The sequence below is a fragment of the Choloepus didactylus genome, chromosome 2, assembly GCF_015220235.1.
Source record: "Choloepus didactylus isolate mChoDid1 chromosome 2, mChoDid1.pri, whole genome shotgun sequence".
NCBI classification, from domain to species: domain Eukaryota; kingdom Metazoa; phylum Chordata; class Mammalia; order Pilosa; family Megalonychidae; genus Choloepus; species Choloepus didactylus.
The window spans coordinates 80,633,765-80,649,131 of record NC_051308.1 but is presented as its reverse complement, the minus strand read 5'-3'; the positions used below and the strand labels follow the sequence as shown (position 1 = coordinate 80,649,131).

Below are 15,367 nucleotides of genomic sequence, written 5' to 3'. Positions count from 1 at the left end.
TTCTTAATGCCTCTTTTCAGATTTAATAATTTGGTGAGTTCAGCTCACATGCTGCAGATCAACCGAGCATACAACGAGAATGACCTGCTCCTAATGAGGGCCAAAATTGGTGTCATCCTCAGGCTCTTCCTGCAGTCTGACATCCCTCCAAGGCTGAGGGTAAGGAGGGCTCCCATTCTGCTCCAGCCTTTTGCCAAGAAGCATTTCCCTCAGAAGGACCCTGAAAGCTAATTTTTAGGCACCTCCTAAGTCCTGGGCCAAACACATGTCCCTTGCCTAGCAGCCCCATGGAAAGCTTCTCCTCCTGCCTTCTGGAGTGGGGGGTGGTCTTGAGGGTCCTGGGAGCCAAGAGAGGTGTTGTGCCTTCCTGGAGCCCCTGCCAGTGACGGGCTCCCACTCTGTGGGTAGGTGAATATTTCTGAGTCCCAGAAGGATGCCATCCTTGCCGCCATTATGGAGGGGCACCTAGATCGGAGCATCTTCCACGGGGCTATCATGTCCCTCTTCCCCATCATTATCCACTTCTGGAAAAGGTAACTATCTTCCCTTACCCGGGGACCATGAGTTCAGGAACACAACTTTGACTCTCTAGAGGGTTTTCTGTCTTCCTCCAGCCCTCATTTCTTAGTTTCCAGTTCCACAGGGGAACCCGAATGCTGCATTCTTGTCCTCCTTACTACATGCTCTGTTCCTTGCGCTCTCACCTAAACACTGAGTCAGAAGATGGAAGGCAGAATAAGAGTGGGAGTCAGAATGCCTGGGTTCTGATCTCCTCTTCTGGTGCTCGCTTGCTTGGAACAAGGGCGCCAGGTTCTCTTGGGCCCAGGTTCCTCACCTGGAGAGCAAGGGTGGAGCACAGCTCCTTGAGGAAGAAAATTCCCCCAGGCTAACATAACTGTGCTTGTGTTTAAGGACTGTCACAGAGGGAGGAAGCCAGAAGTGTTTTGCTGGGTCATGCCCAAACCCACGTAATTACCACTGAGGGAGGTACAGAAGCTAGATATTCCAATTTTCAACAGGAACTCGAAATTTAGAATTTTATGTCCGATCTCCCAAAGTTAAAGTGGTTAATGTGGCAACTAACTCAGAATTAAAACATGGTGAGGAACCTGTGAAGGTCAAGAGACAAAAACAGAATCAAAACAAAATGTGGGCCAAATGCACCCTGTGGCTTACTGATTCCTCACCTGTCCTTCAAGGTTTGAGCCTACATTCTTGTAGCTGGTTAGTTATCCCTCTGCTGCACCGTGGCTCCAATTCGTATCTTTTACCTGGTGAATGGCAGTGCCTGGAGGGGTGGGGGGTGGGGGGTGACCAAAGGACAACAGGCTGAAATTTTTCCAGACAAGGCTAATTGCAATGATTAGATTATTACATGTCCAGACTCTTAAGGTTCTCCCTCCTCTACCAAAAATATTACTTTATTAAAACAGAAGAGTCAAGTATGCTGAGCAGTCACCAACCTTTATTTTAAATCCCTAAGAGAATATATCATTTAATACAGGATCGAAAGAAATACAAAGATCTCAGTTTAAGACAAGGAGTTTAGTGTTTTGAACATCAGTTGTTATCTAGCACTGCTTGACTTAACCCTAGTTCTCCTAACCAAGACCAGATAGAAATTCTTTCTGAAATGTTTTTGGGGATCATGATCTGGGAATAAACCCACAACTTCTCTAATAAAAAATTTTTTTAAAATTTAAAAAGAACCTCTGGTTAATATATGCTGCTCCTAGCTTGTGTCAGGCTCTGTTTCCCTTCATAAATATTTAAAAAGATTAGGGGTGCTTCATACAGCACTGTGAATCTCCAATCCTCATACAGTTGGCCTTTCAGTTACTTCCATATTTCACTTATAAAGAGTTTGATATTGTACAATTTGTGTTCACATATATTATCTCAGATGAATCTCCCAGCAACCCCATGAAGCAGGTGGCAAAGTGTTATTATCCCTATTTCACAGATGAGGAAACCGAGGTTCAGAGTGGCTAAGGGACTTGCCTAGGATCACATACTTGGTAAATATTAAAACCAGGATTAGAAACTAGGTCTCTTGACTACCATAAATAATGCAGCTCTGGCATATTAGGGAAATCATGACAGGAGGGAGACCTAGTTCAGTAAGTAGAATGGGAAAGCCAACTGAAATAGAATAGACTCCCCCTTGGGGAGAGGGCAGCAGTCAAGACCACCAGAGCCAAGGTAGCATAGAAAATAAATCCAGTCTCAGCCAAGACTGATCTCCAAGGGGTCCAGTCTAAGGGCAGGCTGAGGTTCAAGATAACAAGGGGTTAGGGGAGCAGGGAGGAGGAGATGGAGATTATTGTGTGAGGGAGCAACGGTTCTCAAAATGCACTAAGTCCCCAAATCTGCATTCATATGAGGAACCAGGATCAACTCCAGGGAAAGGGACCGTTGAGAATGAAGTAAGGGAATCAAAGCTTCCAGTAAGGGACAGCCCTGAAACCAGGGATCCGGACCTGAGAGGAAGCCAGTCAGTGCGTCTGCTTTGCCAGGGGTGTTAGACAGGGATACCAGAACCTGAGGCCCAAGCAAACACCCCCAGGGCTAATGCCACCCAAGGCATGGGTACAATAGATTCTTTACAGAGCCCATTCACCGATGGTTCCAGAAGGAAGTCCCAACACACTGCCCATGCCAGGCCCTCACAGGAGCCGGGTCTGTGCGAAGAGGAAGCCTGAGAAGTAGGCCCCAACAGGCAGCACACTGAGGCCAGGGCCCTCTCCTCTTCTCTGTCCTACACCCCACATGGCGTGAGGGCTGGTCCCTGCCTGCTTTCCCACGCACCCGGTGCTCCAGCCCCCTCAGGGGGTTTCTCCCTGTGACCAGAAGCCATTCTTCTCACAGGTTTTGTTCCTGGAAGGAAAAACGATCTTACTTACAATCCAGGGGGAAGAAGTTCAAGGAGAAAAGAAGCCCTCCTAAACCTATATACAAGTACCCGCCTTGGAGTGCAGGTAAGTGCCCCCGCCCCTGCCGTGACCCACAGCCCCTTTCTCTGGCAAAGGAGACTTGCAGAAAGGAGGGCCCGGGGGAATAGACTTAAGGCTTCCCTGAGCTTGTTTGCTGGAGAAGTAGGCATTTAATTAACCTGGCTCTCACCGTAGCGGCAGCACTCGGACAGAGTAAAGGGTATTTTATCTGTGGCTGGCAGTCCTGGAAAGAGGGCACCCCTCCCACATCCTGCTCCCTGCAGCAACCTCCAGGATGCCCCTGGGCATGCTTGTCACTGTCTATGTGGTGGGAAAACAGAGGTGGCAACCTGGTTTGCTGCTATGTAAGAAGCCCCCTGCTTCAACTCTCTCCACTAAAGCTCCATTTCAGGAGCATTTACTATCATGGTAAGTAAGAAATTAATAAAGAACAAACAAAGTTTAATTATATATGCACACATTTATCTTCATACCTATGTATATATACATAATTTTTATGAATGCATAGGAAAATCTTGGAAATATACAAGTGTTAATAGGTTTATCTCTGGGTGGTATGATTATGAAGGATATATAGATTTTCCACATTTTCTAAATTTTATATGAGTATAACTGTATAATCAGGAAAAAGAGTGAGAGAAAGAGGAGAAGGGGGGATTCCTTTTGGTGTAAAGAGATCCTTTTGGAAGCGTTAACCCAATAAAATCAATGCATGCACACTTTAGTTCAGATCAGTTAAAACCCAGTGCTTGAGCAAAAGGGAATTTTGTTGAGAGGGACGAGGGTAGAGAGGGCAGTGGAGAGTTCTGGGAGACAAAGAGAACAGGCCTAGGCCTGGGGACAGTACCAGCCTGAGAACAAAATATGGAGAAAGGGCAGAAGAATTAAAAACAGCAACTAACTGCACCATGATGGAGCTGAGCATTCTGTTGCTTTAGCTGAAACCTGTCCCATTCTTATGTCCATGTTCCCAGATATCTACCCCCACCCCCACGCCCAGCTCTTGCAAACAAGCCTTCCACCTCCTTCTTGGAGTACACACAAGGGCCCATGTGACCTAAATCAATCTCTGGCTTGCCTGAAATATTGCAGAAGCAGCTCTGACTCATTTTAGAGCTCAGCCCAGCCCCTGCCCCTCTGAGAGGGTCCTCACCTCCACAGCAAGCAAATCACCTGCCTCCCTGGCTGAAGAAGCCCTGATGATCAATGAACATTACTTGGCGTTCCTATCTCTGCCTTGAAAAATGTCATGTCAGCAGACACAAATCAGCATTCTCTTCACCATGCGGGGCTAAATGTCCCTGTGGGTGAGAAAGCTTATTTAGGATGGGAGTGAAGCTGGAGAAAGAGGAGGGAAATAGTAGGAGAAAAAAGAAAGGGAGGCAAGCAGACAGGGCAGGAAAACCACACTCATTCTGAGGAGTATTCCAAAGATGCTCCCACCTTTGGCTTATTTCTGACATCTGAGCTCCAGAGAGGTACATCCCCAAATATCTTCTGCTTTTCAAAAGTGGGATGCCCTTAGTTAATGAGTCAGGCCACGTGGCTTCCAGGCTTGGAGACCCATCAGGTATAAGCTGAGTGACCTTGACCAGGCTGCTTCCCTTCTCTTAGCCTCAGACCCCTCATCTGAGATACAAAGTTTTGGATTTAGAATAACGTTCTAGCACTAACATCCTGTAATCTAAGGAATGTTACAGAAGAGCCTTCTTGCTTATTTAGAGACTCATCTTGTCAGATATTGTCCTAAGGGTTTTTCATGCCCCCTCCTGTCTTCCTTTCCCAGGGGATCACGCCACGTTAAGGTTCACTCTGCTCAGGGGTGTGGAGTGGTTGCGGACTCAACAGCGGGAAGTGATAGCAAGTCCACCCCAAAACTGTAAGTTTGGAATTGGAATCTCACTGATACCAAAAGTCCACTCCTCTGTTAGAGGGTGACCAGCTGTCCATTCCCCTTATTTATGGGAAAAGTAAGGATCCCTGATCCTTATGCAGAAACTAAGACCCCTGAAATGTAAAGCGACTTGCTCAGGATCACATGGCTTATGAGTGGCAGAGATGGGGTAGAAAGTGAGTCTCCTGGCTCAACTTCCAGGTCTCATCCACAGCTCTCATTGGAATCGTGTTATCTTCCTGGTTCTTTTATAGTCCCATAAAGGCAGGTAAGCATCTCTATATCCTGGCTGACCTCTGCCCATTTACAGACATAATGTATGATCTTTATGAAGAGGCAATCATAAAATCCCAATCACCATCTTCCCATTGAACTGAGACCACCTGAACAGGGCCTCGATCCCATAGCTCCTGCTTCCTGGAGGCTCCTGCTACTGATCTTCTTAGCCCTGTAATAAATCCTGTGCTCTTAGTCCCCCCATACTGGGCCTATATTATATTCTTTTACCTCCACATCTTTAGCCCCAAGAAGTCAATCCCCTTCTAAGCACCAAATCTGCCTTCATTTCTACATGGTCCCTCCCAGCAAGCCTTTCCTTTCTATTCCAGTTGTCAGCTTCCACTTCCTGGTTGTGGATACTGCTTCTCTGCTTCTCGCAGGCATGGAATGCCAGCTTGCCTCATCTGCACATTTGCACCTGCTACCTCTTTCCTTAATGGGGGAGACCACCATGAAGCCCACAATCCATAGTGTCCAACCAGTCTTGTGATTCTAATGTTCATCTGGTCCAATCTCTTTAATTCTCTGGATCTCTGGGGGTTGGCACCATGGCCTTTGCATCTAGAAGAAATGTTCCTTGGGACAAAAAATATATATGTCTATTGCATTAGTTGAATCAGGTCTCCTGAATGTCCCTGGAACATCCCTGTTTTAACCTTCACTTTCCAGAAGCCCTGCCCTGGACATTCCCCCTGGAAGCTCTCTTGGGGTAGCCCCTCTGAAGTTGGAGGTCCTCCATTGACTGTGTGCCATGGATTCTAATGCAGTTTCTCTCTTTTTTTTTTGGCTTTAGCTTCATCTAGCAACCTTTCCCAGCTGAAACATGCACCATCCCTCTTGCAGCTGAGTTCTCTCACAGGGTAAGCAAGAGCCAGGAAACCTCTTCTTCAAGTCAGAGCTACTTTGTCCAACTGTACAGTGGAAGACAGGCGAAAACTTCCCAGAGAAGCTAGTTCTACATCCTGACGTTCCCCTCCATATAAGACTAAGAAATTGAGCTTGCTGCCTCCAGAGAGCCATGAAGTTGGTGCAGACAGTTAGGGAAGAGTTTCTCTGAGGTCCAAGCCCACCTCACAACTACTTGGGGCCTCTGACCCACCCTCAAGTTGACAAATACTGCTTGGGGAAGAGTGTCCCAGATGATGTTTTATTGCTGACCTCCCTGATACTCCAGCCCTTTAAGGAAAATTACATACAGTGGGAAAGAAAGAGGAGCTGTTCTTCTGTCCAGCAGCCTGGCAGGATATGGGAAATAAGAACAGAAAGGATTTGAGCCTGTCAAAATATGATTCAGACTAACTCAACCTCTGCTTTAGGAGAATCTCCAAGGGGTCACTAAAATCACAGCTGAGGAGTGCCAAAAGCTGCCAAGGTTGTAGACAGCAGGCTCTGTGAACAGAAGCCTTCCCACCTTCTCAGACCTGCTACAAGTCCAACAGGGACTTGGAGCTGTATGGGCATCATTTGCCAGTCCTGATTTCTGGAAGACAAACCAGATAACTTGGAACTCTTTATATTGGAAAGGCAATGCAGGGCTTCAGGGGTCACAAGCTCTTGGGGAGGAAAGGGAGAATAAAAATGTGAGAAGGCCCGTTCTGAAGGCAAACACCTTGCATTTTGACCATTGTCATTCCCAGCAACCAACCAGCAGAGAGTTAATTCCAGTTCCCTCATCACCATTGTGATAATGGTTATTCTTCTCTCTCCCTTCAGATTAAAAGGACCCAAAAGGGAGAAGAAGTAATCAAGTTGGGCCCCCAACAGAGAGGCATACCATCCCTCAGAAGCCTCCTAACACTGACAGAACCTCTTCTGGTCAGAAAGGAAATACCCTGGTGCCATCTGCCCCCTGGAAAGATCGAGAAGGGGAACACGGTGACAGCCCAGATATGGTGGGGCTGGACTGCAGTGGGTAAGATGCGAGCAGAGAGTGTGAGCAGAAGCACCTCTGCCCTCCCTGGCCCGGGTCCTTCAGAGATGGTTTTCCACAGTGGGCATGTAACAGAGCACCCCACTCTCAGGGTCAGGTGCCCTGGGTTCTGGTCTCACTCACCCTGCAGCTACACGGCCTTGCACAAGTCCTGGCTGCCTCAGGGTTGTTGAAGGATCCCATGACAAGTGGATGTAGACGGTCATTGAAAACCATAAGAAGCAAAGTGCTGTTATTATAAGCAGTGAGAGATGGTGGCTTTTAATGCCAGGACCTCCCATTTGTACAGTGACTCACATGCATTAACTCAGTAGATCCTTACCATTCTGTGAGCAACTGTGGCAGATGCCATTTATTTTTAAACAGAGGGGAAACTGACACACAGAGAGAGGGTAAGTGACTTTCTCAAGAGTACTAGATAGTAAATGGAGTATGGACTAGAACATGCTGCTTTTGTTCTCATTCCAGGACTCGTTCCATGGGAACCATCTATGCAAATTTGTATGCACACAAGGAATAGCTCTCCTCTGGAGATCTGTCCTTTGAATAAAATCAGGAGTGAAATGACAGCATTTCCTGGATGAGCCATCCACTTGGGATGATTGGGGAAGTTGGATCATTGTCTCGTTGGGTTGCAGAAAAGGAAGGCCTAGAAAACTTATTGAGGAATCCTTTCAAATCTCTAGCCAAGATTTTCTGTCATGTTGATGTCTTTTATTTCCTAGACTTTTCTCAAGAGTGGAAAATGTTGTGATATGAGAACAAGGCTCATGAACCCCTTGGACTCTGAGACCTGCTGGGTGGGGCTCTGATAGCACATGGTCCAGGAAGGGCGTAGGCAGACACAGCTATTGGGGACGTCTGAGAGGAGGCAAGGCCACTGGGAGGAGGGGCATCAAGTCATCATTCAGTGTTAGGGAGTCCAGAAGTAGGGAGTGGGGATAAAATTAGAGGGCTAGATCTTCAGAGCAGGACTTCAATTAACAGAAGGAATAGAGAGCATGAGACAGAATTCCAGTTTTAGGCTAGTGTCACCTACAGAATGCAGGCAGGTGACATAAATGAGTAGAGCAACCCAAGAGAGATGCCAAGGAGTGGAAGAGACTGTGGTGAACTGGAGAACACATCTCAAAGGGGACAGAAACAATCAGCTCCAGCAAGCCAAGTCCAGTGTTGCCAGAGCTTCTCAGTTGAGAAAAAAAAGAGAAGGGAGGGTTGGAGAGAGGGAGGAAGGAAAGAAAAAGAATGGGAAATTTAGATTTTATATAAAGTTTCCTAGTTTTTCAGTGCAGGACAAATAAAACTTGGCTAGAGGAAGATTGACCCACAGACCACTAAATAGCAGTCTTTGTTTTAAGCTTTTATTTCCTATCTTGGAATTAGATTTGGGTCTTGGCTCTTCTGAGACAGAGAACATGGGAGGCAAGAAAGGGAAGTCTCAACAATAGACCCAAAGGGCTGCTGACATCTAGAATAAGGCCAAGAAAGAGGAGTCAAGTAAAGAGCCTGGCCTATTTTAGTCCCTCTGTTTTGTAGTGTTGTCATAAAAATTACCAAAAATTTAGCAGCTTAAAACAACACACTATTATTATCTTATAGTTCTGTAGGTAAGAAGTCTGACCTGGGCTAAAATCAAGTGTCAGCAGGACTGCCTTTCCTTCTGGAAGCTCTATGGGAGGATCCATTTCCTTACCTGTTCAGACTATTGGCAGAACTCAGCTCTTTGCATTTGTAGGACTGCGGTCCCCTGTTCCTTACTGGCTGTCGCCTGAGGCCTCTTCCCAGCTTCTAGAGGCTGTCCACAGTCCTTGGCTCATGACCTCGTCCCTTCCTCTTCAAAGCCAGCAATGGCAAGCCCAGTCCCTCTCACACTTCAAATTTCTCCTGCCTTTTCTTTTGTCATCACATCTCTCTGACCCCTTCTTCTGTCTTTCTTTTCCAACTTTAAGGGCCTATGTGGTTATATTGTGCGCACCTGATAATCTAGGATAATCTATTTTAAATTCCTTAACCTTAATTCCATATGCAAAATTTATTTTGTCATGTAAGGTAACATATTCTAATCCAAGAGATTGGGGTGTGAACATCTTTGGGAAAGGAAGAGGGGACATTATTCTGTCTACCACAGTCCCCAAGGCCAATTTCCCCAGAAAACAGTGTGTTATCTTATAATTTGGGCATCTGAGGCCTCCTAGAGCCTTGGGCACAACATTTTCTTCCTTTACTTATCATATTTCTTTGTCTACCCTTTCTCAGTCTTCTTAACTCCCCCTCTGCCTTTTCCTTAAATGTCATTGCTTTTATGGGTCTATGGTTGAACTTGACTTCTTCTAACACACACTCTTCCATTGGCTTGTAATCCCTAGCCGCAGCTTCTCTTCTAAATTCAGAACCCATATTTCCATTTACTTAATGGGACACTGCACATTTTACTTATCTCAAACCAGCTTTGGCTCCTTTATTGCCAATCTCTGTTTACATTATTGATGACCTAGTCTTCCAAGCCAGAAAACTTAGAGTCACCCTCAACTCATTCCCCTCTCTCATCTTCCTGTAGTAACAGGAAGTTCTGCCCATTCTCCTTGGAAATGTCTCTCTCCTCCTCTCTATACCCCCTGCACTGCCCCAATTCAGTTCCTCATCTTCTATCCCTGGCACTTTGGAGTAAGCTCGTTGCTGTGGTCTCCTTGCTCCCCTCTCCAGCCCTACCCAACGCACATCTAGTTGATCCCACACTCCACCACCAAATGTGATTTTGTTATTTCCTCAATGTGAAATGCCTTTATTCCATTTCTTTTCTTGGTTGAAAAAACCTCTGAACTCCTTAGCATGGCATACAAGGCCATGACAGTTTGACCCCAATGTAGGTTTCCAGGTTCACCTCTTGCCCCTCCCTCATGCACTCCAGCCTCCAGCGAAACACTCTTCCCTTTCTTCTCTACCTGGTGAAATCAGGTGTCAGTCACCCTGTGATACCTCCTGGATTTTTCCTCTCTCCTCTCACCCTCTGTTTCTGTGACACATTTTTCTCCCTTTGAAAATACTTGTTCATGTCTCTGCCTTACTTACTAGACTATATACTTTTGGAAAACAGGAACCATGTCCTGTTTTCCTTTGGACCTCCAGTGCCTAGCATGGTCGTATGCACATAATTATTGCCCTAGAAATATGCATCAAATGCATGAGTCGATGTACTGGGCTGGATGCTGAGAACTTAGTAGAGAAAACGGAAGATTGAGTTTAAGCCTTCACTGATCCTATAGACAACTATAATAGACAATGCTGTTAACCAGAAAATCAAATCAATGGTCAATTATAATTGTGACTAGCACTCTGAAGAAGAAATACCAAATGCTGTTTTCTTTAGGGAAAAAAAATTGTTGCATTTCCAGTAATTCATCATGATTTAAGAACTCATTTTTTTTAGGAACCTCTTACAACCCTTTCAGACTCAAGAGTTACAGAAAGAGGCAGAGGAGAACAGATGGAGTGAGAGACTGAGGGAGTGCTGCCCTCCTTTTCAGATACTTGTGTCAAGCAGACATGAACATCTTTCCACAGAAGTATGAAAAGTCGTCTGTCCCTCTATTGTGAGTGCCACCGGCTGAACCAAGTCGCCACAGTGGAGGGGGTGGCCCACATGCGCCATACCTGGGGGACCAGTCCTATCCCTACACCTCCGTCAGGGATGCACGAACATCAGCTAGAATAAAGGATGTCCATATCCCGATCTGTGGGCCTCCCATCCTCTCCTTAAAGAAAGGAGCACAGGGAAATCGGTGTGTCAGTGTTCTTCGAAGTTGCCCCCAGGGCTCCTGTTGGCATTTTCAGTTTGAGCAATGAGTATAAAGGAGAGTACAGCCCATCCTGGATCAGGCCCGTGGGCCGGTCCATCTCGTCCAGCAGCCCCGTCACAGGGACCATCCCCTGATTGATGCTGAGTCCCAGCCGGGAGGCCCCGCTGCCGTGCCTTCCAAGCTCAAGTTTTACCACGAGGCTGGATGCTTTCAAATCTCTCCACTTCTTAGTAATTTTGTGATCATTAGCAAATTACTTAATCTCTCCAAGTCCCAACACCCTTGTGTGTGAAATGGAGATGAGGATCCCAACCTCACAGGGCTGTTTGGGGATGAACTTGAGGTGACACAGGCCAAGGGCACGCAGCACAGAGCCAGGCAGAGTCGGGGGCACGGATGTCAGTCACCACCCCTCTTCTCACCTTTTCCTAACCTTCCCAGAACATGAAGGAAGTAAGTGATTGACCAAGAGTGGTGTAGTTGAAGAGTTAATTCCTAGGGAAATTCCAAATGCATCTTCTCCAAGAAGCTATAAAATCCATGGGGCCAGGACATCCAAAAAATCTATTTAACTCCTAATGCACACATAGTCCTTTGGAGGTTTTATAGATGTTTACTGTTAATAAAGGGGGAAAAAAGACTTCATCTTGTGCCCTCTACCTGCACACCCTAACTCCCTGGTGGATACCTTAAAATATCAGCAACATTTATTGAGCACTTACTATATGTGACAGCAGGGATAGGAATCATCAGCCTCACTCTGTGGACAAGGTAATGAGGCATAAAGACGGTGGGTCACAGCCCAGGCTACATATCTAGTCAACAGCTTCAAAATCCAATGTCTCCTTGGGGCCACGCAGAGAGTCTGTTTAGAAAGACTTGATACTTCACTTAAATGTCAGAGGGGAATTAGGCAGTCTATACTGGCTATTTTTCCCAGAGAATTGCCAAAATGTGTGTTTGGGTGGGTGTGAGTGGGAACAGGTACATAGAGAGGGTGAAGAGAGGTAGGGTTGCCAGACTTAGCAAGTGAAAATACAGGGATTCCCAGTTAACTGTGAATTTCAGAGAAGCACTACAAATAATTTGTTAGTATGAATAAGCCCAAATATTATATTTATACTAAAATATTACTCATTGTTTACCAGAAATGCACATTTAACTGTGCCCCCTCTATTTGATCGGGCAACCCACAAGAGAGAGGATTGACCTGGGAAATTTGATTAGTGATGCCAACACTGGGATTGGGACTGGGGTCCCGGTAGAGATGATGGGGGGTCTGCTTTAGTGGAGGGGGGACTACCTTTCAAAAGTCCTGCACCCTAAGACCCACCCACCCCCACTGGACTTTCTGTGGATGACTCAGCGAGCACTGAATTCCTGCAAGTAAGGGGAAACCCAAGGGACAAAGCCCAAGGGACTACGGGAAGTTCTCTGGGCAACATGATTAGGGGAGAAGAAAGATGGGTATAAAACAGGGCCTCTTGATTTTAAAGGGCTTTCGATGGCCTCCTTTGAGAAATTCAATGCCAATTATAATACTGTTGCTATGAGACATTATGATTCTGTTTGCAGCTATCATCTGTCCTAGATACTTGGAAATGACACCCACTCTACCCTGAGGACTAGCAATCCATGTGATTCATAGAGCGTGGGGAAGGACGGAAGACACAGGGGGACACAGGAAAGGCCCCAGCAGGAGAGAAACACACCCTCAAATGAGGAGACTCTGGAGGTCGGTTTAATGAAGGGACCATTTTATAGTGGGCTCAGGAAGACGCAGCAGCCTGGAGCTAGAGACAGCTGCAACACTACCCTGAGGCCCTAAGGATGGGGGAGAGAGTGGTAGCTGATCCCAGAAGGAGAGAATTGTGAATGTAGGATCACCTTGCCACAAGCTGTGACTTCACAGCCCCAGGCAACCCCAGAAGGAGGGAGCTTGGATAATAAGCACCTGGCCGTCTCCGTCTCCTTCTCCCTCTCTTTGATTTCCCACTGAGGCTTCCCACTGGCCAAACCCACTCATCATCAGCCAGAGGGCGAGGAGGCTCACAGATATAGTCCATGGGTGGAGAATGGTGGAGAATGGGATTGGAACAGCGCACACACACACTCTGCTGGAGTCGGGGAGCTTCCTAGAGGAAACGTACTTGGGCTGAGTCAGGGAGGACAGATAGCAGCTGGACAAACTAGCAAGAAGGGCAGGGGCACTGGGAGATAGCTCAGGCTATAGGAATAGCACACGTCTACGTCTGGAGGTATAAGGGAGCCAGGAATGATCCAAGAACCACAAGCAGTTGAGTTTATGTCCTCCAAGGACAATAGGGAGGGCTAGTGGGAGGAGAGGATGATAATTACATGGTCACAGATTGTAATAACTAACATTTATTGAACACTTACGATGTACGAGACTCTGTGCTAAACACTTTATGTGTCATCTTATTTAATCATTCCAGCAAACCTATCAGCTAGATACTACTATTGTCTACATTTGAGAGGTTAGAAGACCAAAGCATAGGAAGTTTTAGTAATATATCCAAGGTTATAATGCTGGTAATTGCAAATCTGGGATTTGAACCCTGGAAGGCTGTCTCCAAAGCTCACACTACTAACCACGACTCTTTTCTGCTTCTGTGTGCTGTATACCAGAGGTCGCCCAATCTGGCTGCCCATTGGAATCACCTGAGAGATCTTTAAAGTGCTGAAGTCTAGGCTCCACCCAAGATTCTGATTTAATTGTTCTGAGGGAGGCCCAGGCATCAGTATTTTAAAAAAGCTTCCCAAGTGATTCCAAGGCATAGCCAGGCTTGAAAACTTCTAATATACGCCATACCCTTTAATGCCAGCAAAGGAGGGAGGCAGGCAGTGGGAATGGGCATGGGGGGCCCTGCCTTCTCGGGTATCATAGGCAGCCCTCTCTGCACTGGCTCCAGTTCTTTAGGTCTTATTAAAAGAAATGTTGCCTCTACAACATGTATCGTCATGCACCAGGAAAGGGAACCGGTCCCTGCCATCCTCCTTGTGTGCTTATGCCACAACTGAAGTGAGGGAAGTGGACAGTTTTAGATTTTGCTTTAGTTGCCTTCCAGATGACAATTCAGCATTTCTCTGGTTTCACTTCAAGACCAGTGCAATCCTTTTAGTCTGCGGTGACTCCTGGGTCTGTTCCAAGAGCATGAAAACAAATGTATTTTATTAACTTTAAACAATGTATACATAATTTTTTGTTCCTCCCAATGAAGCATGTTTGTAACCGTTTTTAGTTTGTTAAAGTTGCTGAAATGCAATATACCAGAAGCAGGTTGGCTTTTACAATGGGGATTTATTAACTTACAAGCTTACAGTTCTGAGCTGTGAAAATGTCCAAATCAAGGCATCATAAAGACAATACCTGGTCTCTGAAGACAGGCTGTCAGCAGGCATCCTCAGCTCCTCTGCCACATGGCAGGGTACATGGCGGATCTCCTGGTCTCTTCCGGGTTTTGCCGCTTTCAGCTTCTGGCTTCTCTGTCTGTGGCTTTCTCGGCTTCTGCATCTTTCTCTCTCAGCATCTGTGTGTTTCTCTCTTAGCTTCTGTTCTTTCTATTTCATCCTCTTATAAAGGACACCAGTAGGAAGACTAAGACCCACAAGGGCATGTTTCAACTGAAATAACCTAATCAAAAGGACCTACCCACACTAGGTCCACACCCACAGGAACTGATTAGCTTTAATAACATGATTTTCCAGGATACATACAGCTTCAAACCTTCACAGTGACTAATCCACGCACCTTCATAGTCCCTCAGTTTTTAACCCAATCTCTATGACATTGTAGTTATATCATCACTTACAAATTTAAGGATTTTAAATTTATGAATTAACATTTCTCCTTTATTAAATTAAAAAATAAAATAAGGTGGTTGTAACAAGTACTCCATACACTGAGATGTAAGCAATGTCACATAATGTTTATTTTTTTTAATTTAACAGCCTTAATGAGATTTAATTAACCTATCATACAATTCACCCAATTAAAGTGTATAACAATGTTATTTTTAGTAACCATCAGTGCAATCTAATTTTAGAACATTTGTCTCCCCAATAAGAAACACCATCCTCTCAGCAGTCACTCCGCACTCTTCCCCACTAACCTCCTGCAGCCCTAGACAACCATTGAACTACTTTGTGTTTCCATAGATTTACCTATTCTGAACATTTCATATAAATGGAATCATATAATATGTGGCCTTTTGTGTCTGCCTTCTTTCATTTAGCCTAATGTTTCAAAAGGTTTGTCTACATTGTAACATATATCAGTTCTTCATTCTTTTTTTTAATTGCTGAATAGTATTCAATTTTATGGATTTGCCACTTTTTATGTATCCATTCTTCAGCTGATGGCCATTTGGTTTGTTTCCAATTTGTTTGGCTATTATGAATAATGCTGCCATGAACATTCCTCTACAAATTTTTGTGTGGATGTATATTTTCATTTCTCCTTTGTATATAAGGTCAAACTCTATGTTTAACA

The 15,367-nt window shown here is 45.5% G+C and overlaps 1 protein-coding gene across 7 annotated transcripts in view; it reads left to right on the top strand.

Annotated features, from left to right (window-relative positions):
• Positions 1-11,815, top strand: part of RGSL1 (regulator of G protein signaling like 1) — a 107,709-nt gene extending 95,894 nt beyond the window's left edge. For 5 of the 7 annotated variants that reach the window (XM_037825215.1, XM_037825220.1, XM_037825214.1 and 2 more), the window contains 7 exons: positions 21-159; positions 409-533; positions 2,869-2,978; positions 4,741-4,833; positions 5,921-5,987; positions 6,841-7,039; positions 10,485-11,815. In XM_037825215.1, coding sequence (XP_037681143.1) covers positions 21-159; positions 409-533; positions 2,869-2,978; positions 4,741-4,833; positions 5,921-5,987; positions 6,841-6,871 — 565 coding nt within the window. In that variant the 3' untranslated portion in view covers positions 6,872-7,039; positions 10,485-11,815. Of the gene's footprint in view, positions 1-20; positions 160-408; positions 534-2,868; positions 2,979-4,740; positions 4,834-5,920; positions 5,988-6,840; positions 7,040-7,525; positions 8,231-10,484 lie in introns of those variants that run through there. The other 2 variants (XM_037825216.1, XM_037825218.1) reach the window with 2 other exon arrangements.
• Positions 11,816-15,367: the final 3,552 nt, after the last annotated feature.